Here is a 27,500-nt window from a genome sequence, read left to right as displayed (position 1 = left end):
TAGTAGTGTTGTTGTTGTTGTTGTTGTTGTTTATTCCGAATATGCATGACTTCATCTTGGTGGTTAATTTCTTTGATCTACCATATGCTAAGCAGCAGCTAATATATGGAAATTTTAGATTAGCGTCTTGCTATTTAGTTGAACAGTAAATGTTTTATAAATATTTTATTTAAGACAATAAAATCTGGATTTGGTATGATTAATATTCTATGGTTACCATGTGCTGAAAGTTTTTAGAGATAATATGTAATAATTTCCATGTCGATAGTTTGGTTATCAGAAATTCTTCGAATATCTTTGTTTTGGCTGCATATATGAAATTCATGTCAAAATCTCTACTAAAAAAGTATTAAGAACACATAACAAATTTACTAGAACTTTGAATGAAACAGCATGAATACTCGGTAAGACCCGGCTGATTATTAAATGGTTTATTTTTACACGAAAGAGGATTTGACCAAAAATAGAAAAGCAAAGATGCAATCAAATGGAACATTATTCAACTCTGGCTTTATCAAGTCAAACAAGTGGTTAGACTTTTAAGCTCAAACTACGGATTATCTAAACATTTGACGTACTTAGGATTAGAAATGTTGTTGATATTTTTTTTTAGAATTTATTCTTTACGCCTGTGTGTCACTTGTACCCTCTAAGATATGTAGATAAACACGTGAAAATGCTTCTTTTTCCTGTTATTGTTGTGATTTGTAATTCTCTCTCTCTCTCTCTCTCTCTCTCTCTCTCTCTCTCTCTCTCTCTCTCTCTCTCTCTCTCTCTCTCTCTCTCTCTCTCTCTCTCTCTCTCTCTATATATATATATATATATATATATATATATATATATATATATATATATATATATATATATATATATATATATATATATATATATATATATATATAATATATATATATATATATATATATATATATATATATATATATATATACCGTGTTTGTATGTGTACTTACGTAAGTTTGTATGCAAATATAAGAGAGAGAGAGAGAGAGAGAGAGAGAGAGAGAGAGAGAGAGAGAGAGAGAGAGAGAGAGAGAGAGAGAGAGAGGTAATTATAATATCTATGCAAATTTAGCTAAAGAAAAGATGCCATCTTGTACAGTACACAAAGCCTGAGATTTAACATAATATTCGTTTCACATTTAAGTTTATCTTCGAAGGAATAACTTCTTGGTCTCGAACTCAGATAAAGGACTAAGGAAATGTGCCACTGCCTCAATTCAGAAGATAATGAAGAGTAATCTTCTTTACCTTACACTTACTCCTTTGGTCGTTGGTCGTTACGTAATCCTTGAGTATAATCAGCATGCTTTGCGGTGCGAACTGTAAGCATTTGCAGCATCCCTCCGCCCCTATCTGCAACTACTGTTTGGTCTTCTATTTTAACTTTCTTCTAATTGTTCTCCAACCTGTTGACTTTCTTTTCGTCGTGCAGCTGAGGGGTTAACCGGTTTAGTTTACATATTCTCTGAATGCACTCCCCAGTCCCAAACGCCTGGCCTTGGGTTGTATTTTTATCTGTAATTCATCATTGTACAAAATCTATACAGAGTTAAACGAGTAGATTAATTCGCGGTTTTCCATGGGTAGAGATCATTGGGAATAATTAAGACACTTTCCCTTAGTATGTTTTATGTCTAAAACTAAATTGTATAATATAGTCAAACATGTTTTGGCCTCACGTCAAAATAGCATTGATTTATTTGTTTTATTATTGTAACCATTGCTGGTGGAAAGGATGTACAGTTGAGTTGGGAAGATTGCTTGGAGTTGTACTGAGAGAGAGAGAGAGAGAGAGAGAGAGAGAGAGAGAGAGAGAGAGAGAGAGAGAGAGAGAGAGAGAGAGAGAGAGAGAGAGAATGTCCCTTCCTGTATTAAATATTGCAGAAGTAATTCTTCCGTCGAAGTGATAGGATGGTTGGTGAGGCCCATCGCCCGCATGCCATACCTTGGTCTGTTTTGGTGGGTTTAACAGTACATCTGTTATTATTATTATTATTAGTAGTAGTAGTAGTAGTAGTAGTAGTAGTAGTAGTAGTAGTTGTCGTTGTTATTGTTGTTGTTTTTACAGTTGATTGAATCTGATTATGGTCATTACAACTATTACTAGTTTGACTTCTTGTTATTGTGAAATTTGGATACGTGTACTAGTAGATGATTGTTTAGTGTTGTGTAAATTTTGCTCTTTGTCGTGAAATCTAGTTATTTGTGGTATACATAGGTGTTGTGCACAAAGTTTTACATTTTATTGTGGAAAGGGTGTTCATATATCTGTTATGCGTGTGGGGGAACTGTAAGATAAACACTGTGGATGCATCACAAATATGACGTTCTTCAAATGGTGTTTATTATTGAAAGATTTTTATGACTTCTATATTGTTTGATTTACAGGATTTTGTTGTTTTGAGAACAATTGGGGGAGAGAGAGAGAGAAAATAACTGGTACAGGTGTTTATTAGAACTTGTTTTTTGATCGTTAGTAACAAATCTCTCTCTCTCTCTCTCTCTCTCTCTCTCTCTCTCTCTCTCTCTCTCTCTCTCTCTCTCTCTCTCTCTCTCTCTCCACGTTTGTATGTAAATTTTTTGACAGATGTGTCCGGCTCATGACGTAATTAAAACGTAAACAGTATATCTTAAATTATATTTAATTCTTTATGTACAGTATAGTTTACTATCAAGTTTTTACATTCTAAAGTGTTTATTGTTCTTGATTCAATCTCTTTTCTATTGTTAAATCCAACTTAACATCCGATTTTGTTTGTTACGTAAGAAATATTAAAGCGTTTTGCGGATTGTAAACCTCTCTGGTGTTGGCTTTAATGAACACCTGTTCACAACTCCCACTCATCCATGGAAGCACACCTGTCTCTTCTCTTTTTATGTCGTGTCTTTATATGTTCGTGTATATACTTCAAACCGTGAGGGTTTTATCAAAAGAGGGACGATTTCACTTCTTTATAACGTCAAAATACATATTCATTTCCAATGATGTCATGTTCAACTTTGTAAAGTCGAATTTAAATCGATGTCATCCTATAAAATAAAATCATAATGATATAAATAGAATCGATAATTTATGCATTTTGGTCTTAGGTGTCGTATGTATTTTGCGTTGAAGATCTGACATGTTATTGTCTTAGAAAGTCTGTAGTTTAGTGCAAGCTCCTTTGAATGTAAGGACTTGGGTTCTGTAGTTCTTTGAACCTAACCTCGATATTCCAGCCTAAAGGTTTTTGGTCGCGAAGGTCACTAACTTCAGCTATTGTTATCTCCCCCCACCTCCCATGTCTTCCCTTAACCCCCCCTCCCCCCCTCTGTTTCCCTCCTCTCTCCAACGTAACCCTCTTCAGTATCTTCCTCAGTCTCTCACCGACATTGTCTACACTCATCCCAGAGACTCGTCGGAATTTCCTTCGTCCTCAAGGACGCTCTTAATGAACATGATTTGAGGGAATGTTCCGAGTAATCTCTCTCTCTCTCTCTCTCTCTCTCTCTCTCTCTCTCTCTCTCTCTCTCTTTATCGTATACACACGCTCACAGATTATTTGTTATTTCCTTATTTCCTTTTCACATTAGGCGGCTTTCCCTGTTGGAACCCTTGGACTTGTAGCATCGTGCTTTTTCCATTAGGGTTGTAGCTTTGCTAGTAAGAATAGGTAAACATATATATATATATATATATATATATATATATATGTATATATATATATATATATATATATATATATATATATATATTGTGGTAAGGGTACTAATTTTTTTCCCTACATAACTCATGACTGTAAAAGGTAAAAAGTTTTCAGGTGTTTGGACAACAAACAGGCTAATTTCTAAACATTTTTTAATTATGAAATTATATATATATATATATATATATATATATATATATATATATATATATATATATATATATATATATATATCATCATCATCATCTCCTCCTACGCATATTGATGCAAAGGGCCTCGGTTAGATTTCGTCAGTCGTCTCTTGAGCCTCTAAATCAATATTTCTCCACTCATCATCTCCTACTTCATGCTTCATACTCCTCAGCTATGATGGCCTGGGTCCTCCAACTCTTCTAGTGCTATGTGGATCCCAGTTGAAAGTTTGCTGAATTAATCTCTCTTGGGGAGTGCGAAGAGCCTGACCAAGCCCTCTCCATCTCTATGCTAGACATAAGAAAAAATGGAATCTCCACGACTTGTGACCCTCTATGCTAGTCATAAGAGAAAATGGAATCTCCACGACGTGTGACCCTCAATGCTAGTCATAAGAAAAAAATTGAATCTCCACGACGTGTGACCCTCTATACTAGTCATAAGAAAAAATGGAATCTCCACTATGTGTGACCCTCCATACTAGTCATAAGAAAATATGGAATCTCCACGATGTTTGACCCTCTATGCTAGTCTTAAGAAAAAAATGGAATCTCCACGATGTGTGACCCTCTATGCTAGTCATAAGAAAAAATGGAATCTCCACGACTTGTGACCCTCTATGCTAGTCATAAGAGAAAATGGAATCTCCACGACGTGTGACCCTCTATGCTAGACATAAGAAAAAAATGGAATCTCCACGATGTGTGACCCTCTATGCTAGTCATAAGAAAAAATGGAATCTCCACGACTTGTGACCCTCTATGCTAGTCATAAGAGAAAATGGAATCTCCACGATGACCCTCTATGCTAGTCATAAGAAAAAATGGAATCTCCACGACCTGTGACCCTCTATGCTAGTCATAAGAGAAAATGGAATCTCCACGACGTGTGACCCTCTATGCTAGTCATAAGAAAAAATGGAATCTCCACGATGACCCCCTATGCTAGTCATAAGAAAAAAATGGAATCTCCACGACGTGTGACCCTCTATGCTAGTCATAAGAAAAAAATGGAATCTCCACGACGTGTAACCCTCTATGCTAGACATAAGAAAAAATGGAATCTCCACGACGTGTGACCCTCAATGCTAGTCATAAGAAAAAATGGAATCTCCACGATGACCCCCTATGCTAGTCATAAGAAAAAAATAGAATCTCCACGACGTGTGACCCTCTATGCTAGACATAAGAAAAAATGGAATCTCCACGACGTGTGACCCTCAATGCTAGTCATAAGAAAAAATGGAATCTCCACGACGTGTGACCCTCAATGCTAGTCATAAGAAAAAATGGAATCTCCACGACGTGTGACCCTCTATGCTAGTCATAAGAAAAAAATGGAATCTCCACGACCTGTGACCCTCTATGCTAGTCATAAGAGAAAATGGAAGAGAAAATGGAATCTCCACGACGTGTGACCCTCTATGCTAGTCATAAGAAAAAATGGAATCTCCACGATGACCCCCTATGCTAGTCATAAGAAAAAAATGGAATCTCCACGACGTGTAACCCTCTATGCTAGACATAAGAAAAAATGGAATCTCCACGACGTGTGACCCTCAATGCTAGTCATAAGAAAAAATGGAATCTCCACGATGACCCCCTATGCTAGTCATAAGAAAAAAATGGAATCTCCACGACGTGTAACCCTCTATGCTAGACATAAGAAAAAATGGAATCTCCACGACGTGTGACCCTCTATGCTAGTCATAAGAGAAAATGGAATCTCCACGACGTGTGACCCTCTATGCTAGACATAAGAAAAAATGGAATCTCCACGACTTGTGACCCTCTATGCTAGTCATAAGAAAAAAAATGGAATCTCCACGACGTGTGACCCTCTATGCTAGTCATAAGAGAAAATGGAATCTCCACGACGTGTAACCCTCTATGCTAGACATAAGAAAAAATGGAATCTCCACGATGACCCCCTATGCTAGTCATAAGAAAAAAATGGAATCTCCACGACGTGTAACCCTCTATGCTAGACATAAGAAAAAATGGAATCTCCACGACGTGTGACCCTCTATGCTAGACATAAGAAAAAATGGAATCTCCACGACGTGTGACCCTCTATGCTAGTCATAAGAAAAAAATGGAATCTCCACGATGTTTGACCCTCTATGCTAGTCATAAGAAAAAATGGAATCTCCACGACTTGTGACCCTCTATGCTAGTCATAAGAGAAAATGGAATCTCCACGAAGTGTGACCCTCTATGCTAGACATAAGAAAAAAATGGAATCTCCACGACGTGTAACCCTCTATGCTAGACATAAGAAAAAATGGAATCTCCACGACTTGTGACCCTCTATGCTAGTCATAAGAAAAAATGGAATCTCCACGACGTGTGACCCTCTATGCTAGACATAAGAAAAAAATGGAATCTCCACGACGTGTAACCCTCTATGCTAGACATAAGAAAAATGGAATCTCCACGACTTGTGACCCTCTATGCTAGTCATAAGAAAAAATGGAATCTCCACGACGTGTGACCCTCTATGCTAGTCATAAGAAAAAATGGAATCTCCACGATGACCCTCTATGCTAGTCATAAGAAAAAAATGGAATCTCCACGACGTGTGACCCTCTATGCTAGACATAAGAGAAAATGGAATCTCCACGATGACCCTCTATGCTAGTCATAAGAAAAAAATGGAATATGCACGACGTGTAACCCTCTATGCTAGTCATAAGAGAAAATGGAATCTCCACGAAGTGTGACCCTCTATGCTAGACATAAGAAAAAAATGGAATCTCCACGACGTGTAACCCTCTATGCTAGACATAAGAAAAAATGGAATCTCCACGACTTGTGACCCTCTATGCTAGTCATAAGAAAAAATGGAATCTCCACGACGTGTGACCCTCTATGCTAGACATAAGAAAAAAATGGAATCTCCACGACGTGTAACCCTCTATGCTAGACATAAGAAAAATGGAATCTCCACGACTTGTGACCCTCTATGCTAGTCATAAGAAAAAATGGAATCTCCACGACGTGTGACCCTCTATGCTAGTCATAAGAAAAAATGGAATCTCCACGATGACCCTCTATGCTAGTCATAAGAAAAAAATGGAATCTCCACGACGTGTGACCCTCTATGCTAGTCATAAGAGAAAATGGAATCTCCACGATGACCCTCTATGCTAGTCATAAGAAAAAAATGGAATCTGCACGACGTGTGACCCTCTATGCTAGTCATAAGAAAAAAATGGAATCTCCACGACGTGTAACCCTCTATGCTAGACATAAGAGAAAATGGAATCTCCACGATGACCCTCTATGCTAGTCATAAGAAAAAAATGGAATCTGCACGACGTGTGACCCTCTATGCTAGTCATAAGAAAAAAATGGAATCTCCACGACGTGTAACCCTCTATGCTAGACATAAGAGAAAATGGAATCTCCACGATGACCCTCTATGCTAGTCATAAGAAAAAAATGGAATCTGCACGACGTGTGACCCTCTATGCTAGTCATAAGAAAAAAATGGAATTTCCACGACGTGTGACCCTCTATCTAGTCATAAGAAAAAAATGGAATTTCCACGACGTGTGACCCTTTATGCTAGTCATAAGAGAAAATGGAATCTCCACGATGACCCTCTATGCTAGTCATAAGAAAAAAATGGAATCTCCAGGACGTGTGACCCTCAATGCTAGACATAAGAATGAATGGAATCTCCACGATGTGTGACCCTCTATGCTAGACATAAGAAAAAATGGAATCTCCATGACGTGTGACCCTCTATGCTAGACATAAGAAAAAATGGAATCTCCACGACGTGTGACCCTCTATGCTAGACATAAGAAAAAATGGAATCTCCACGACGTGTGACCCTCTATGCTAGTCATAAGAGAAAATGGAATCTCCACGACGTGTGACCCTCTATGCTAGACATAAGAAAAAATGGAATATCCACGACGTTTGACCCCCTATGCTAGTCATAGAAAAAATGGAATCTCCACGATGTGTGACCCTCTATGCTAGTCATAAGAAAAATATGGAATCTTCACGACGTTTGACCCCCTATGCTAGTCATAGAAAAAATGGAATCTCCACGATGTGTGACCCTCTATGCTAGTCATAAGAAAAATATGGAATCTCCACGATGTGTGACCCCCTATACTAGTCATAAGAAAAAATGGAATTTCCACGATGTTTGACCCTCTATGCTAGTCATAGAAAATATGGAATCTCCACGATGTGTGACCCTCTATGCTAGTCATAGAAAAAATGGAATCTCCACGACGTGTGACCCTCTATGCTAGACATAAGAAAATATGGAATTTCCACGATGTTTGACCCTCTATGCTAGTCATAGAAAAAATGGAATCTCCACGACGTGTGACCCTCTATGCTAGACATAAGAGAAAATGGAATCTCCACGACGTGTGACCCTCTATGCTAGTCATAAGAAAAAAATGGAATCTCCACGACGTGTCACTCTATGCTAGTCATAAGAAAAAAATGGAATCACTGCGATGTGTGACCCTCTATGCTAGTCATAAGAAAAAAAATGGAATCTCCGCAATGTGTGACCCTCTATGCTAGTCATAAGAAAAAAAAATGGAACCTCCGCGATGTGTGACCCTCTATGCTAGTCATAAGAAAAAAAAATGGAACCTCCACGATGTGTGACCCTCTATGCTAGTCATAAGGAAAAAAAAATGGAACCTCCACGATGTGTGACCCTCTATGCTAGTCATAAGGAAAAAAAAATGGAACCTCCACGATGTGTGACCCTCTATGCTAGTCATAAGGAAAAAAAAATGGAACCTCCACGATGTGTGACCCTCTATGCTAGTCATAAGGAAAAAAAATGGAACCTCCACGATGTGTGACCCTCTATGCTAGTCATAAGGAAAAAAAAATGGAACCTCCACGATGTGTGACCCTCTATGCTAGTCATAAGGAAAAAAAAATGGAACCTCCACGATGTGTGACCCTCTATGCTAATCATAAGGAAAAAAAAATGGAACCTCCACGATGTGTGACCCTCTATGCTAGTCATAAGGAAAAAAAAATGGAACCTCCACGATGTGTGACCCTCTATGCTAGTCATAAGGAAAAAAAAATGGAACCTCCACGATGTGTGACCCTCTATGCTAGTCACAAGGAAAAAAAAAATGGAACCTCCACGATGTGTGACCCTCTATGCTAGTCACAAGGAAAAAAAAATGGAACCTCCACGATGTGTGACCCTCTATGCTAGTCACAAGGAAAAAAAAATGGAACCTCCACGATGGTTGACCCTCTATGCTAGTCACAAGGAAAAAAAAATGGAACCTCCACGATGTGTGACCCTCTATGCTAGTCACAAGGAAAAAAAAAATGGAACCTCCACGATGTGTGACCCTCTATGCTAGTCACAAGGAAAAAAAAATGGAACCTCCACGATGTGTGACCCTCAATGCTAGTCACAAGAAAGAAAAATGGAACCTCCACGATGTGTGACCCTCTATGCTAGTCACAAGAAAGAAAAATGGAACCTCCACGATGTGTGACCCTCTATGCTAGTCACAAGAAAAAAAAATGGAACCTCCACGATGTGTGACCCTCTATGCTAGTCACAAGAAAAAAAAATGGAACCTCCACGATGTGTGACCCTCTATGCTAGTCACAAGAAAAAAAATGGAATCTCCACGTTGTGTGACCCTCTATGCTAGTCATATGGCCTGACTGCTGTCCTGTTGGTCAGGCTTTATCACGTGTCCCTACATCCTTCACCTCTCGCCTCCCTCCTTCTCCTGGGATCTCGCTTCTGTCACGTGGTTCGTAAAAGATGGCTGAAAATGAGATATAAAGGGGAGTAGACTGGTATAGGATGGTTGGAGGGGTGGGGGGGGGGTGTTGAGACTGGGTAGGGTCCCAAAACTTGTGGCCTGCCGACCAAGTCCTTGCTGGTGGGGCCTTTGTTTGAAAAAAAGGTGGCGCAATGACCTCCATTAATAACAATATATATATATATATATATATATATATATATATATATGTACACACATATATACACGTATATATATATATATATATATATATATATATATATATATATATGTGTGTGTGTGTGTGTGTGTGTATTTATATCGTAAAGGTAGTATGAAATAGGTATCTTACAATTCAGTTCATTTTATTTATATTTTATTTATTTTAATAATCTACTAATTTGTCTTTGGTGCTATTTGGATTATTCAATAAAAAATAAAACTCATCCATATCTATTTTTATTTTACTATACGTACTAGTTACTCAGTATAGTTGATTAATTCTACTGTTGTTACTGTGTGATAATCATAGTATCACAGTAGTACAAACTTGCATTACAATCTAGAAACTATTTGCCGGTTTGGGTATAAACCGTATGATAAATAAATTGTATTATATAAATAGAAGAAGCTTTTAGTTAAGTACCTACGGTAACTCTCTCTCTCTCTCTCTCTCTCTCTCTCTCTCTCTCTCTCTCTCTCTCTCTCTCTCTCTCTCTCTCTCTCTCTCCAAATTAATTTTTACCAGAAAATGAAAAGTCCCATAAAAATAAATCAAGAAAACAAAACAAAATTAAATTGATACTAAGGCAAGATAATTAGATGATTACACATAAAACTTGGTTTTAAGGGGAAAATGACGCAAAATTTTATTTGCCAAAATGTATTTCTGCTAATGTCATTACGATACGTTTTTAATTTTAGCATGATTACGTCGACGCAATGGCATTATTGGTGACGCAAGTGCCCAGCACTGATTATGTATGTGTTATGTATTTATGGTGGATAGTCGAGACGTTAAATGATACCACAAATTATGTCAAATAGATTTGTAACGTTCGTAAGGAATCGCTGAGGTTGTAGAAGCCTCCGTTCATTACCTAGAAGAAGTAGTAAGAAGATCAACCCTTTACGTGTTTGTCATGGTGACGCCGGAGACATCTGACGAACGATTTACCGAGTGTCGGCGGACATTTGAATCTAACTGTACATGGGTCAAAATAAATCGCAATAGTGATTTGAATATGAATAGGTATTCAATGGATTTTACTCATTATTATTATTATTATTATTATTATTATTATTATTATTATTATTATTATTAGTTGCTAAGCTACAACCCTTGTTGGAAAAGCAGAATGCTATGAGCCCAGGGGCTCCAACAGGGAAAATAGCCTAGTGAGGAAAGGAAAGAAGGAAAAAATAAATATTTTAAGAATAACATTAAAATAAATATCTCTTATATAAACTATAAAAAACTAACAAAACAAGGGAAAGAGAAATGAGATAGAATAGTGTGCCCGAGTGTACCCTCAAGCAAGAGAACTCTAACCCAAGATAGTGGAAGACCATGGTACAGAGGCTATGGCACTACCCAAGACTAGAGAACATTGGTTTGATTTTGGAGTGTCCTTCTCCTAGAAGAGCTGCTTATCACAGCTAAAGAGTCTCTTCTACCCTTTCCAAGAGGAAAGTAGCCACTGAATAATTACAATGCAGTATTTAACCCCTTTGGTGAAGAAGAATTGTTTGGTAATCTCAGTGTTGTCAGGTGTATGTGGACAGAAGACAATCTGTAAAGAATAAGCCAGATTATTCGGTGTATGTGTTGGCAAAGGGAAAATGAACCGTAACGAGAGAGAAGGATCCAATGTAGTATTGTATGGCCAGTCAAAGGACCCCATAACTCTCTAGCAGTAATATCTCAACGGGTGGCTGGTGCCCTGGCCAACTTACCTTACTGAGCAAACATTAAGAAGAAATGAGCTCTTAATAACTTCTTATAAATTAAACCAAGTTAATTTATACCTGATATCAAGTGTCTTTTTATGTATTTAGCGATGAGAGACAGATACCTCCTCTCCTTCCAGACGTACTCAGCAATGGTATTCAATGTGGTTTGCCGAAGTTAATAATTTTCTTATGTCAGCTTGAACTCTGACATTGTCTCGTTACCGCCCTTTTAGTAGTTTATGACAATTCATTTAATTTTTATATACCATACACCATATGGGTTGTGGTGGCCTATTGGAAACTTCCCTGCCTGGCGATCTGCCGGACTGGGGTTCGAGTCATGCTCAAGCTTGATAGTTTCTTGTAGCCCCTGCAACCTTGCCATCCTCGTGAGCTAAGGAATTGATGATTTAGTGGAACCAAAAGGTCTACTTGCTGAGTCATCAGCAGCCATTGCTTGGCCCTCTCTGGTCCTAGCTTGGGTGAAGAGGAGCCTTGGGCGCTGATCATAGGTACATATGGTTAGTATCTAGAGCATTGCCCTGCTAGCTAGAGCTTTGTCACGATCCCTTTTCTCTGCCATTTATGATTGGCCTTTAAACCTTTAATATTTAATACAGAATATTGAATTAAAATCAAAATTTTTCTTATAATATTCCAGTCTTGGAAAGAAACATTCTATGTCAAATAACTTGATGTTAGTTACTACAGTTTTAGTTAGATTAATCAAAACTAATCATTACGCTATTTCATTTATTTTTATTTATTTCTATGGAGAAATGGCTTTCCATGATGTCATACTTGCATTATCTGGGTCTGATCAGGGATTATCATTAAAAACAATGACTCTCTCTGTTGCATTGATCTTTTACTCTGTCTTCTCAATGGCTCTTTATATCTTTTTAGAATTACTGCATACAGCCAGTAATTAAGCAAAAGTCATCCTTCTTGGTGGGTAGTCAAATTCAGGAGTAATTGGCGAATCAAGGTTTTAATATAAAGTTTACAAGTTACTTAAAATTTTTAAGTCGGGTAAAAGAATACAGTAAACAAGCTACATGTTTCGGGAGTGTCGTCTTTCTTCCTCAGACTTGGGGAGAGTGGGGGAAACGGTGGTGGTGGTGGTAAAGATTGCCACGCCAGTGACATGACACGGCTCTTGCCGTTGGGCAGCCCTAAGAGCATATTAATTTGAAAAGGGTGGTCTCCCAGAGGAGGCCGATACTGCAACATTAAAAAGGCAAAGGGTGAACTTTACAAAGTTACTGGAACATACAAAAGGGGAGGATATTTTACGTTAAAAGGGATTTCAGCATCTGACGTGGAAGTGAGGGAATTGACCCGGAGGAGAGACTCCTCTTTAGGTCCACGAAATGAAAGGTTAACAAACAGAGTCTGTCAGTCAGAGAAAAAGTGGTTATAGCAGCAAGTCCCGGTAAGTAGAAGAGACTGGGAGAGGAGAGAAGTTTTTTTTCTTTAGTGAGAGAGAAAAGAAGTAGATTTAAGCAAATAAGCTTATCCCTGCTCAGTGGCTGGAAGCTGGAACTGCTTGAGTAACTGCATGAAGTTGGGGATCCTGGTTAGGGTCAGGAATCTGGTAAGGATTTTGAAGGCGATCGTGACGAGGTCTTCCAGGGGTAGTGACTCAAGTTGTTGAGCCGGGGTTTTAGGTGGGTTTGAGGACGTAGGTTGAGGAAGAGTTGCTGCTTGCGGCTGGTTGGCAAGTACTGGTACAGGAGCAGTGGATGGCTGGCGTTGTCTCCTCTGGCGAGGAGGTCGCTGGTCCTTGGGTAGCTGGGTTGCAGGTGATTTTGGTTGTTTAGGGGAGGAAGTGCTTTTCATGGCAGCTTTCCTCCTTAGTTTCTCTGGGCAGTGCCTGTTCCAGGCATGTTGAGGCCTGGAGCAGTTGGGGCACTTTGGTTTGGTGTCTTTTCCATCCTTATGGGCCTAGATGCACACCTCTGTGCAGTGACGTTAGCTGCAGTCTCCGCAGATGGTAGGGCCTCTGCACTCTTCCTTGTGGTGGCCGTATCTCTGGCAGCGGTAGCATCTGAGGGGTTCAAGTGTATAAACTTCAATGGGGAATGTCCCCCAGACTCCTAGATCCAGTGAGGAAGGCACTGGACTGATGAAGGTGTCAATCAGCCTTCTGACTGGGACGTCATTCTTGCTCATGCAGCGCACTGCCTTGTCAATGTTGCTGCATGAGGTGGCGATGGAGATGGGCATGGTGATGGGGTATCTTGTGATGATTGCTTTCCTCTGGATTAAGGCAGGGTCAAGCAGTGTTAAAGCTGGTTCCTCCTGGAGGGATCTGGCAGTTTCCTGGTCCTTGGGGATGATGATAAAGTCGCCCTTCCGGTTGGGACGAGCTGAAAGTTGCATGCCAGGCTTTGCAGCCATGGCAGCAACTGTGGCATAGGAGATGGAGCTGTCAGTCTTGGTGAGTCTGAACTTTGGCAGTGGTTTCTTGGCTTTAGTCTGTGGAACTGGGATGCTGGCAGCAATGGTAGAGGGTTCATGAAGGAGTTCAATAAGGCAGACAGTGCAATTACAGTCCATGGGATGGTTCCCCTGGGTCACAGTAGGTTCGGTCTCCATGGCATTGAAGGACTCAGGCGCCGAGGTTGGAGTGGTAAATGCAACTGCAACTGTCTGCTGTGGAGTTGAAGGGAGTGACAAGAACGAGGCTGAGCTCTCAGTCCTTGGAGTCACTAAAGGTGATGGTGGGGCTGGTACTGGTACTGGTGAAGGGCATTCAGGGCTCTTCCTTCTTTTGGGAGGGAGTGTAGTTGCTTCCCTGGTAGCTGGTTTGATGGTCCAGTAGTGTTTCAGGACCTTGATAGAGGTGACTTTACACCCCTTGCAGCTGCATCTGACATGATGGTTTATCAGAGTTTTGACATCGGCATTGGTGGTTCTAAGGCCTACTTTGTTGAATAGGTGGACTATTCTTTTCTGGTATGATTCACAGCAGAAGCAGTCACATGAAGGATCATCATAATTGTCCTTGCAGTGTCGGTCGGCTTCGTGGTAAAGGTTCCATGCCCAATTTCCGATGTGGAAGACAGACATGGTGGCGAAACTATACGGAGACCGCACTGAAAATTTCAGTTTGAGCGGATCAGCCTGAGAGAGAGGAGATGTTGTTGGCGCGGGAGCTCGGCTGCGACTGGGTGGAAACGGTGCTAGCTATGTCGTTAAATATGGCAATTCTGGCTTAGGCAGAGAGACGCCGGATTTACATTCGCCGCCTAAGGCATCATGGTCGGAGTGAATAATGGCGTGGATAGGGTGGCGAATTCTTATTGGCTAAGCCGCTTACTGGGAGCGGCTGAAGTTCAGTCAAACTGCCTTCCCGCTCAGTTATGGGTGATGAGTCACCATCTTGTCCTCTGACAGATGGGGTTTGATTGGTGGGAGCGCTCGCCATGAGGGTATCCAGAGCAGGCAGGCTGTCTGACCTCTGATCAGAGCTGTCTTGGTCGAAGGTTTCTCTATGGTAGAGTTGTCATGGTTGGCAGGGTTACTCCTCAGTATGTTATTCCTGTGACAGGAGGGGATACGGAACATTTCTTGGGTAGTAGTAAGTGCTGGTTTTTCTTGCTGTATGAGGAGAGCTTCAAGTATTCAAAGCCTTCTGCTATCTGAAGTGCAGCTGATAATCTTGGTGTACTTAATCAATTCCTCATGTTTAATGTTGTTGTCGAGGACATGAAGGGCATGATCTCTTTTGGCACCTTGTTGAACGTGATAGGACATTCTCATACACCAACGCATGGTGGTCACTCTTATGTAACGTCCAGAGCAACCTGGAACAGAACATAAGTAGGATTGATTGACTGATTTAAGGTTCTCAGGCATCCTGACATCTAAGGTCATTGACGCCGATATCATTTAGTTTATATATACAAAAAAATTAAAGATTATTCAATTAAAACCGTAAAGGTTGGATGTCATTATAAACGTTAGATAGTTTTCAGAAGACCTGCTTCTGAAATAAATCTAAAAATGCCACTTGCATAGTAGGACACATCATGTCCAAGAATCTTGGCAAGGATGAACCTGCCACCCTCACCTCGAGCCTCAAACAAATATCTATTCCTTAAGTTATTATAATTGGGGCATTCGGTCAACAAATGCCTCACTGTTAGAGGTACTAAACAGTCTTCACAATAGGGTTGGTGTTGGCCCTTCAGCAGAAACTCGTGTGTCAACCGAGTGTGACCAATACGGAGACGACAAAGAGAAGTCTCCCATTTTCGGGGCATCATGTTATACCTTCAAGGAGATATGGCATTTGTTACTTCTCTCATTTTATGGCCATCTAGACTATCCAAGTGCTGTTGCCATTTATTACAAAGCAATTTCTTGATGTTAGGTAGGAAATCGTTACACGGAATGGGATATCTTCTTGGCAGCAACTCGGATGCAGCATTCTTTGCCAGTGAATCTGCCTTCTCATTCCTAGACACACCTACGTGTGCTGGAACCCAACAAAATCTAACTGTTATACCTCTCCGTCCAATAATAAAAAGCCATTCTAAAATCTTTAAAACTAGAGGTTTGCTAGAATTAAAAACTTCTAAAGCTTGAAGGACACTCCTTGCATCACTAAAGATTGTAAAATTACCCTCCTTCTCCAACACTGTTTTCTCAATAGCGGTTAGTATGCCATACAGTTCGGCAGTAAATATGTAAGCTTTTAGAGGAAGTGCACCTCTACAATTATAACCATTACTATGTACTCCAAATCCAACGCAGGATCAGATTTGGAGCCATCAGTATACATAAAAGTTGATCCTCTATGTTCTTCAACATGTTCCATAAAAAGAGACCTGGCTTCTAGGTCAGTCATATTCTTCTTAACTCCAATAAAGTATTTACAAAAAGATATCTCTGGTAATTTCCATGGAGGCGTTGATGATACCTTGAATGGAAGTACCTTACTTCTAATTATATCCAGACTGTTTAATAATTGTTTCACCCGAAAGCCATAAGGTTGAGGAGATTCTGGGTGCAACTCAAAGTATGATGCGTGTCTTACAAGGCTTGCAGTCTGAAAGGCAAAAGAGTTAGGGAGTCTTTGCAATCTAAACCAATACCGAATAATGGAAGACATTCGGTAAAGGTCTAGAGGTAACTCTCCAGCATCAACAAGGAGACTTGGGATAGGTGAGGTTTTAAATGCTCCTGTAGACAATCTAATACCTGCATGATGTATTGAGTCTAATATTTTTAACCGGTTTGGGGTGGCTGAAGAGTATATTTCACATCCATAACTAATTTTGGAAAAAATCAAGGCCTTGTATAATTTTAAAATAGTATAGTGGTCTGCCCCCCATGATGTATGGGACAATACTTTTAAGATATTCAGAGCCTCGAGACATTTAGCTTTTAATGCTTTTAAGTGAGAAACCCATGTAAGCCTACAATCAAATATCAAACCTAAAAATTTAGCTTCACTTGCACATGGTATCCGTTGACCTTTAATCTATATATCCGGGTCTGGATGTACTCCCCGGATGCGACAAAAATGGACAACGGTAGTTTTACTTGTTGAGAACTTAAATCCATTCATGTCAGCCCACTGGATAATTTTGTCAATAGAGAGTTGGATTTTTCTCTCAACCATTGCCATTCTAGTGCCAGCAAATGATATTGAGAGATCATCCACAAATAATGTTGAGAGAACATCTTGGGGAATGACTGAGGATATCCCATTAATTGCTAGTGCAAACAGGGTTACACTCAGCACACTCCCCTGAGGAACTCCTCCTTCCTGACACTTACTCTCTGATAGTTTCCCCCACTCTCACTTGAAAAACTCTATGCAAAAGAAATGACTGAATAAATAGTGGTAGTTCTCCTTTTAATCCTAGTTCATGAATTGTTTTAAATATACCATATCTCCATGTGGTATCATATGCCTTTTCAAGGTAAAAAAAAACTGTCACATGGTGCTGTTTGGAAGCAAAGGCTTCATAAATAGAGGACTCAAGTCTTATTAACACATCAGTTGTTGAGTGCATTTTTCTGAATTCACATTGAATCGGTGATAAAATACCCTTCTTTTCAAGGTACCACATCAGCCTTGCATTGACCATTTTCTCTATGATTTTACATAAACACAAAGTCTATGCAATAGGTCGATGGCTTGCTGCTAAAAACTTGTCCTTACCGGGTTTTAAAAAGGCTAAAATAATTGGTCGGTCTAATGAATTACTGAGTTGGCGTGGCTGGGTTGTTTCTCATGATGAGGGACCTTGCCTTGATGGTTTGGTAAATAGTCAGCTTGACCCCTGTGTTTTCATCCACAGGGGAGACAAGGTTCTTAATGATGTTCCTCGTGGCTTTTTCATCTTTTTAGTAATCATGATGCATAAACCCTTTATAGTAAAGGTTGATTGTGGTGGTGGTGTTCACCGTTGGTTGTTCACCCTGGTACCAGGTGTCAATGGCTAGTTTGATCTCATGGCTAACTTGTCTGTTAGAGTAGCCATTGTTCACTATGACCTGGTTGAGTCTGTCAAATTCTTTGTGTGTCGACCTAAGAGGAGCAGCGGGAGAGGGTCTGACTTGTAAATTTTACCTAACTTGTAAACTTTACATTACAACCTTGATTCGCCAATTATGCCTGAATTTGACTACCAGCCACGAAGGATGACTTTTACCTAAATACTGGCTGTATTCAGTAATTCGGAAAATAAGATGATAAGAGCCATTGAGAAGACAGAGTACAAGTTCAGTGCAACTGAGGCATCCAGTATTTTTAACAAAAATTGTCTGAAAGATGAAAGAGGATCTACTACCCAAATATATTATTGTTATCATAATTGATACTACTACTACTACTACTACTACTATTACTACGACTACTACTACTATTAGATAAGCTACCATCATAGTTGGAAAAGCAGGATGCTATAAACCCAAGGGCTCCAACAGGGAAAAATAGCCCAGTAAGCAAAGGAAATAAGGAAATAAATAAACTACAAATAATATAAAATTTTAAGAACAGTGGAAATATTAAAATAAATCCCATATATAAACCCTGAAAACTTAAAAAAAACAAAAGGAAAGGAAATAAGATAGAATAGTATACCCTCAAGCAAGAGAACTGTACCCCAAGATATCCTTTATATCTTTATACTTTACCTCCATTATCGCTTCCTTTCTTCCTTCTTGCTGTCCCACCTGTTCTAACTTATTTTATAGTATAACTTTAGGGTTTTACCTTGGAGACATTTGGGTGGTGAATGTCCTCACAGGCCCCATCGCAATATAGCCTAGATTCACAAATTTAATCCAATTGTTATATTTTCAGACGGTTTATCTCACTATGATCATATTGTTCATTTCATGTTACTGTGTTGTATCTGTATTTAACCATCGGGATAAAATCCTCTATCCCTTCCTTTCAGATCTTCGTTTATGTTCCTTGATTCACGTACACTTCAATATGCGTTTTAGTTGATTGTGTATTCGTCATTTTTTTTATTTTTATTTTTTATTTTTTGTAAATTAATACTTTGGATCTTAGTGAGACATTTGATATTTTAATGAAGCTAAATTCTTAGAGGGAAAAGAGTAATTACAGAGGACTTTGTAATGGTAAAATATCGATGGCATAATATTAGTAGTAGTAGTAGTATCATCATCATCTATTCAGAAATATATTCATAAAATTAATCCAGTACTTGGTAAATGCTTAAAAGAAAGTGGAGAACCAGAGTGAATTATACATTGATAAAATTTCATTGTTGTTAGAATATTTCTTTTGAATAGTGGTAATATTTGTAGTGACTCGTGTTTCTTTCAACATTGTCCATTTCTCTCTTTCCAGGTAAGCAGCTCACTGGGTAAAGTTGATAACAGTTCAAGGCAGTTTTCTTCTGAGCTACAATGTATGTAATCCGCATCTGAGTAATACAATAATTGATAGCAGCAAACAAATCAGATTATGCTGTATATACACGCACTATACCCAATTTGCATCAAGTGTGGTACTTACGTTGTTAAGTAAATGTTTTATACGATTAAGCAGGCATTTTTATAGGTTATATTTAACTCTCCGGATTGTTTTAATATTCAATATGATTTACATCAATTCTTCATACCGATTAGACATTTAAAACTGTACGTAGAGATGTATTGTAACTTTCTGAAACGTAACTGATAACAGACTTGTTCAACACAGCACACGGCTTCTGACACGCTTCGAAGGTAAACCTGTTTACGATGTAATGGTATATTTAGAAATAGGATCCATTTTAAAGGCATTGTAACTCTCTCTCTCTCTCTCTCTCTCTCTCTCTCTCTCTCTCTCTCTCTCTCTCTCTCTCTCTCTCTCTAGAAATAGGATCTTTAAAAGGCTATGTAACTCTCTCTCTCTCTCTCTCTCTCTCTCTCTCTCTCTCTCTCTCTCTCTCTCTCTCTCTCTCTCTCTCTCTCTCTCTCTCTCTCTCTCATGAACACTGACGTAATTTTTTTTTTTCGAAATTTCCACATTTTGATATGTGAAGTCGCTAGCATCATTCCGTTGTTTATTTTTTATTTTGTTTTTCTTTACCTCAACAATTGAAAAACATCCTGTGGATCATTAGTTGATTTTAAAAGGCAACCTGTTCTAAATGCTTCGTGGTCATCTATTTTGAAACAACAAGGTATTGTAGAAAGAATAGTTACACAGTTCTGAAGAGCGAAGGCATACTTCTTTATATTAAGTATGACATTTAGTTGGAATTATGCATGAAGTGAATCGTAAATAAGAAATATCTTCATGTTTACCTTATGCTACGGAGTGAGATAGACATTAAATGATTTTGTGAAGTCTCCACAACTGGATGCAATAAGGTCCTGTCCAGTGATCTTTATTTCTTTGACTGGTTCTCTATTATAATAAATTCGTTGCATCGCCAATTCAGGGAAATTAGTCAATCAAGAAATCCATATATTCCCCTCTCGGTGACTCGTACTTCTCCCCCTACCTCTCCCCTCCCCTTACCTTTTCCTCTTCCAACAAACACTTCTCTACTAGCACTCACACACACTCGGTCGTTTATTTTGTCATTATTTGATGGAACATACGACCTGTTTTCCTGAAAGTGTAAAAGTCAGCAGAAAAAAAAAATAGCAGTAATATTCTTAGTTTTTGTCATTTTCTTTTTTTTTTAATTAAAAAGAACAAATGGCAAATGTTTTCTTATTGTGCTATTACATGTTTTTTTTTCTTTTTTTTTCTTTTTTTAATTTCCGCTATCTTAGTAGAGGGCTCAGTTGTTTTCGGTAACAGTAGATGAACCAAACTTGATATTAGCGTAATCACCATCATATCTTTCTTCACAGTAAAGTTTAATCTATGCTCACAAGTGTCAAAAACTCTCACCAGGTGGCAGACTTTACGCAACTATGAATTTACTGTATCATGTTTATGACGTTCAGTTCATAACAAGCAATTTTTAATGGTTCTCTCTCTCTCTCTCTCTCTCTCTCTCTCTCTCTCTCTCTCTCTCTCTCTCTCTCTCTCTCTCATTTCCAGCACCTAACGCAACTGTGAATTTTTATCATGTTTATGACGTTCAGTTCACAAGTGTTTTTTATTAGTTCTCTCTCTCTCTCTCTCTCTCTCTCTCTCTCTCTCTCTCTCATTTCCACGAGAACCCGGAAATGGGGATGCATCTTAGGTTTGTCAATTGTATGAAACATGAAATATTGGACGGAGGTGGGTTGTCTTTTTAATGATGTTCTTCAGACGTCTTATCTTTTCTTTATTGTGCCCTTCTTACAAGTTGTTAATTGCTCAAGGTAACTAGTGTGTTTTATCATGACCAATAGACCGTGAGTTAGGTAAAGTGAGGCCGCCATCATTCGTGGGGTTATTGTCTTCGGTTCTTTTCCATGGGAAAAAAATGATTGTCAAAACTTTATTCATTTTGTTTTTATTATCATTATTATTTGAAAAATTGTCAAAACTTTATTAATATTTCTGCTTTTACTGTTATTATTATTTGGAAAATTTGTCAAAACTTTATTATTATTGTTGTTGTTGTTATTGTTGTTGTTGTTGTTGTTGTTACTATCTTTAGTGTCGTAGTTGAGGCGAACTTTTTATACTACAGGATGAAATTAAAAAACACACGCACACAAACATTTTTAACTTAATGTTCAACTCATGTGTGTACACTTGTCAATCCAGATGTGAACTGTTGAACAACTCGTTAAGAGTATATTTGTGTATTAAAAAATAATTTGTAACTTCTACAATATCGAAAGATTATCAAATGAATATATCCTAGTAAACTGTCTTAGACTGAACTGCTTGAAATATATTAATATTCATTTGCAAAACACTTTGTAAAATCCCTTTGAGAAACTATTCGACTAGTGAATCAACTTGATTTTATTATTATTATTATTATTATTGTTATTATTATTATTATTATTATTATTATTATTATTATTATTATTATATGTTTTGTCAGCTAGTACTCGCACATTCTGGTAACTTCAACATTACTTTGATGATTTATTTACTTTGGTCTTACTTCTTGTGCGACTAGTTGTAATTCTTACGGTAATTTTAACCCATAATAAACTAATTAACCTGTAGCCTACTAATCAATAATAGTTAATGATTCATTCATATAAACAAAATACTGCACAAAACATAAATAATGAAAACAACAATATGAATCACATCTAAGATTGTCATGAATATTATTAAGAAACGTCAGAAGTTCCAATTTCGAACTGATATTTTATATGTTTAATAAATTCGCTTGAGTTTCTCTTTTACAGTTTATATATGGCAATTTTTTAACGTTATCACTGATATTAAAATATTTTTTTATTCTTCATGCATTGCTTATCTAAAGTTTATTTGCTCTTTTCTTATTTCTTTTCCCCACTTGGCTACTTTCTCTATTCGAATCCTTGGGTTTTAAGCATTCTGCTTTTCCAACTTTGGTTGTAGCTTGGCTCTTAATAATAATAATAATAATTCTTTTTCTTCTATTTTCTATGTATCTTCTATCTTCTATCTTCTTCTACCCTCTGTCTTCTGTCTTTTATACTGTATTCTGTCCTATACCTTCTATCTTCTGTCTTCTACCTTCTATCTTCTATCTTCTGTCTTCCGTCTTCTACTTTCTATCTTCTGTCTTCTATCTTCTACCTTCTATCTTCTATCTTCTGTCTTCTTCTATCTTCTCTCTTCTACCTTCTATCTTCTACATTCTGTCTTCTATCTTCTGTCTTCTACCTTCTATCTTCTGTCTGTTACCTTCTATCTTCTGTCTTCTACGTTCTATCTTTTATCATCTATCTTCTATCTTCTGTCTTTTATCTTCTATATTCTACCTTCTATCTTCTCTCTTCTATCTTCTGTCTTCTACCTTCTATCATCTGTCTTCTATCTTTTTCTACCTTCTTTCTTCTATCTTCTACCTTCTATCTTTTATCCTCTATCTTCTACCTTCTATCTTCTACCATCTATCTTCTATCTTATATCTTCCATCTTCTACTTTCTATCTTTTACCTTCTATCTTCTACCTTCTATCTTTTACCTTCTACCTTCTATCTTTTATCTTCTATCCTTTCTTGTATCTTTTACCTTGTATCTTCTACCTTCTATCTTCTATCTTCTTCTTCTATCATATATGGTATCTAATTCTTATGAATTCGAATCGCATTTATTCACTCCAGCAGACTCTCACCAATGAGGACAAGGTAATCACTCTTTGCTGGCAGCAGGTGTTTATAAATTGGAATACTTATGCAGACTCTCACACCTGTGCCACAGAGAGAAGTGGGTTTTGGAAGGACTAGAATGAAATTTTATTAATCAGGCTTCGATTTCAGTTTACCTGTTGAAGAGTTACAGAGTGATTGTAGCGGCTCGTGCTCCTGTAGATTGTAGGGACGCATGTTCTTGTACGGCAGTTGAATGGGATGTGTTAAAGATTATATATATATATATATATATATATATATATATATATATATATATATATATATATATATTTATTTTCAAATAAACCATATATTTTAATACATTAATGTCTAGATTCCCTTACCGACATCGGGATCAGAGTCCCAAGACGAAACACTCAAAGAAAATAGCATCTGACCGGTCGGGAATCGAACTCTGGTCCAGGATATTTGTATGGCAGTGACCGTATCATTTAGCCACGAAGAAATATGTTACGGTCACTGTCATACAAGTATCCTGGACCAATGTTTGATTCCCGGCCTGTCAGATGATATTGTCTTTGAGTTCTTTTGTCTTTGGACTCTGATCCCGTCGTCAGTAGGAGAATCCAGACATTAATGTTGTAAAATACATTCCTTATTTGAATATGAAGAAAACACGTCTAAATGTGCAAAATTTCACACACACACACACACACACACACACATATATATATATATATATATATATATATATATATATATATATATATATATATATATAGTCCTACACACTTTAAAAGTTTTAAAGGTTGCTCATGAATGACATAGGCAAGGGACAGTGACAATGCCCTTGAGGGTACACTCGGTTACACTATCTTATTTCTCTTCCTCTTGTTTTGTTAAAGTTTTTATAGTTTATATTGGAGATATTTAATTTAATTTTACTCTTTCTTAAAATATTTTAGTTTTCCTTGTTTCCTTTCCTCACTGGGCTATTTTCCCTGTTGGAGCCCCTGGGCTTATGGCATCCTGCTTTTCCAAATAAGGTTGTAGTCTAGCAAGTAATAATGATAATGATAATATATTCATGTGATCAGCGCTCAAGCCTCCTCTCTACGCTTGGGGGGTGGGCAGGCAATGGTTGCTTATGGCTCAGTAGTTAGACCTACAGTATATGCACCCCCCCCCCTTCCTTTGCTCACTAGGATGGGGATGTTGCATACATTACAAGAAACTATTGGACTTGAGCTGGTCTCTAACACCAGTCCAACAGATCGCCAAACTTTTCCTATAGGCTATCGCAAGCACTTGCTCAAATGTAACGAAACTCCAAAGCATGTTTAAAGACTTTTGGAAATCGGTTTCAAGTCATTTTATCAGTGCGATATTTTCCAGTTCTTTCAAAGTGACAATCAACAATTCGATGTGATTTATAACTTGCATCCAGTAGTTTTGGGTTGTGCAGTAATTGATTTGATTTAGACGATTTCCATTACCATTGGGATCTCTCTCTCTCTCTCTCTCTCTCTCTCTCTCTCTCTCTCTCTCTCTCTCTCTCTCTCTCTCTCTCTCTCAGAACGGGTGACTTCATAGAAAAGGCCTCACACCGGTCACAGCCATATTCATACTTTAACTGCAGAATCGTGAAGGAGCCTCCTTTGCATAAACTCCTGCACACCAGCTACTACAAATTTGCTCAAATTCCTCCCATCTCTTTCTTTTAGTGTTGTTTTCTTCCTCCTTAATAACCTACTATTTAAATCCTTTTAAAGCAATATATTAACTCCTTTCGTACCTAAATTTACAACTATCTATAGTTTTTAATCACTTTTTAACAAAACTCTCTCAAACATTTTCTATATTGGAAGCTATGCTATTCCAACAGTCGAGCATTTAAGAAAATATCATTTTTTTCCCATTGACTTCGCCTTTCTAATCTACTACATATGTTATACGTAACAACAAAAACGACCCTTTCTCTTTCATTAAGTGATCAAGCTCAATCAGATTTCGAATAATCGCCACTCTTGGTCTAAGCGCATAATAATACGCACCTTTGGGAAGAGAAACTATCCCATTATATACAAAGCTCCAGAATTTCCGAACAATTTATGAATTATGGGTAATTATCTAGAATCATAACATTAACGGTCATCGATGCAGATTGGAGTATGATTAATAAAGAAAAATGAAATCAAGATGATTTTTTTTATTAAATCAGAAATGAATAAATAACTTTGTAATATTATTATTATTATTATTATTATTATTAATTGCTAAGCCACACCCCTAATTGGAAAAGCAGGATGCTATAAGCCCAGGGGCTCCAACAGGGAAAATAGCTCAATGAGGAAAGGGAAAAAGGAAAAATAAAATATTTTTAGAAGAGCAACAATATTATAATAAATATAACTTTATAAACTATAAAAACTTTAACAAAACAAGAGGAAGAGAAATAAGATATAAGATAAAACATTTAGAATTACATAACAGCATTAAAAAACAAGTAAGAAGAGCATTTTTCAAGATGAAGATCAAATGACCACTGACATCAAATGAAAGGTCCCCGAAGACACTCTCGATATTCCCTATCCGTAGATCATAAATGCTCATTATTAAAACCCAGTTCCTCACGGACTGCCCGAGGACGTTTTATCGCGTGAAGTGCTTAAACGCCCAACTCTCTCAATTTTCAACATGAAGATCTTTAGTTATTGATCTCTGCAAAAAATGGTTGTTTATTAAAATCACGGAAATTGTGTTTTATCTATGATATCCTGGATATTTCTTTCATAAGAAAATATTAAGAATAAATACAGAGCAATCACGTATAACTCCTAATTATAGAAAATAGGTCAATGAATGATTTGATATGTTTATTTTTTCCTGAAGTGTTAAATGTCATCCCGGTTTTGAAAAACAACTGATTAAATTAGCCAAGGAATATATATATATATATATATATATATATATATATATATATATATATATTTATATATATATATATATATATATGTACTGTATATATATTATACGATTATGGCTCCCTGGTCTGGGCGCAATAAATATATTATACTCTGGCTCGTGACTGGGAACCAAACATATAATATAGTATATACTATGACTGGCAAGTTAATCAACCTCTCGAATTCCAAACTGTTACACTTTAAAATATTAATACACGAATTCTGAGACGGTTAAATAACTCCCTGACAGCAATATATAAAACACTGAATATCCAAAGGTCTCTTAAGTACACTCAAAACTAAACTAGCTAATAACTAAGAATTATTTATGACCTACTACGGCTCTTCAACAGAATACGAGTGGATTCTATTCTAAACACTGGTGATTGGAATAATACACTCTACTAAAATAGATATACTGTAGTCTATATCAATTATAACACTGAAAAAATTTACATAATAAGAAATACAATCACTTGAAATATTAACTATGAACAAAACTTAGATTAAGACAAAAATGGTACAATCTAAAAGTTATGTAATGAATTGACTTTAAATGTTAAATCTTAATAATCCTTAGATTAAGAAAAGAAATAACACTTACGAAAATTATGCGCTCACTTGTTTCACTTGAAATTAAATCCGAGTACAATGTTTAAGTTTGACACTTAATGAAAATAGATAACCATATCACAATACAAATAGCTAACCTTCCTACAGGGCCAGTTACAGAAACTTTACACAATGCCAACACTCACCCTAATACAATGAATTCAAAATCACTGTTTCGTCTTGCGTATCTTTTCAACACACGATTTGCTTTGGGGCATTTAGGTACTGAACACTTTTTAAACAATACTCTGAGCTGTGTGCTGGAGTGAGGGAGAGGGGAGATGGCAAACTTAAAGCTGGAAATGTCTATATCTATCTATGTAACCTTGGTGTTGCCTTTATATATGAAATTCAGCTACTTCCAGAAACTTCCCAAAGAACTGGGAAGCTTGGGGGTTCAGGCCTAAGGTATCAAGAGTTACAAGTATTGCTCTCTCAGACGCTTTCTCACGCAACAGGGAGACGAAACCGGGGTTTCCTGAGCAAATATCACACACAGCAAGGCAACTCTGTCAGCTAGCTCCACCCACCCTTTGTAGCCGAAATAAAAAAAGATAACATCCTATCACTAGGTCTTTCGCAAAATTTCCAAAGCACATGGTACTGCGT

General features: G+C 37.5%; 1 protein-coding gene across 9 annotated transcripts in view; it reads left to right on the top strand.

Moving 5' to 3' along the window:
* Positions 1 to 27,500, top strand: part of LOC137641335 (UTP--glucose-1-phosphate uridylyltransferase-like) — a 238,799-nt gene that overhangs the window by 76,607 nt on the left and 134,692 nt on the right. Inside the window, exon 1 of one of the 9 annotated variants that reach the window (XM_068373785.1) lies at positions 1,894 to 1,980. The exons of 4 other annotated variants lie outside the window; for them this stretch is intronic. In XM_068373785.1, the coding sequence (XP_068229886.1) occupies positions 1,933 to 1,980 (48 nt within the window). In that variant the 5' untranslated portion in view covers positions 1,894 to 1,932. Of the gene's footprint in view, positions 1 to 1,893; positions 1,981 to 23,475; positions 23,554 to 27,500 lie in introns of those variants that run through there. 4 more of the 9 variants (XM_068373788.1, XM_068373784.1, XM_068373783.1 and 1 more) reach the window with 4 other exon arrangements.

This window comes from Palaemon carinicauda, chromosome 5 (genome assembly GCF_036898095.1).
Source record: "Palaemon carinicauda isolate YSFRI2023 chromosome 5, ASM3689809v2, whole genome shotgun sequence".
NCBI lineage: Eukaryota > Metazoa > Arthropoda > Malacostraca > Decapoda > Palaemonidae > Palaemon > Palaemon carinicauda.
This window is presented reverse-complemented; position numbering and strand designations above follow the sequence as displayed.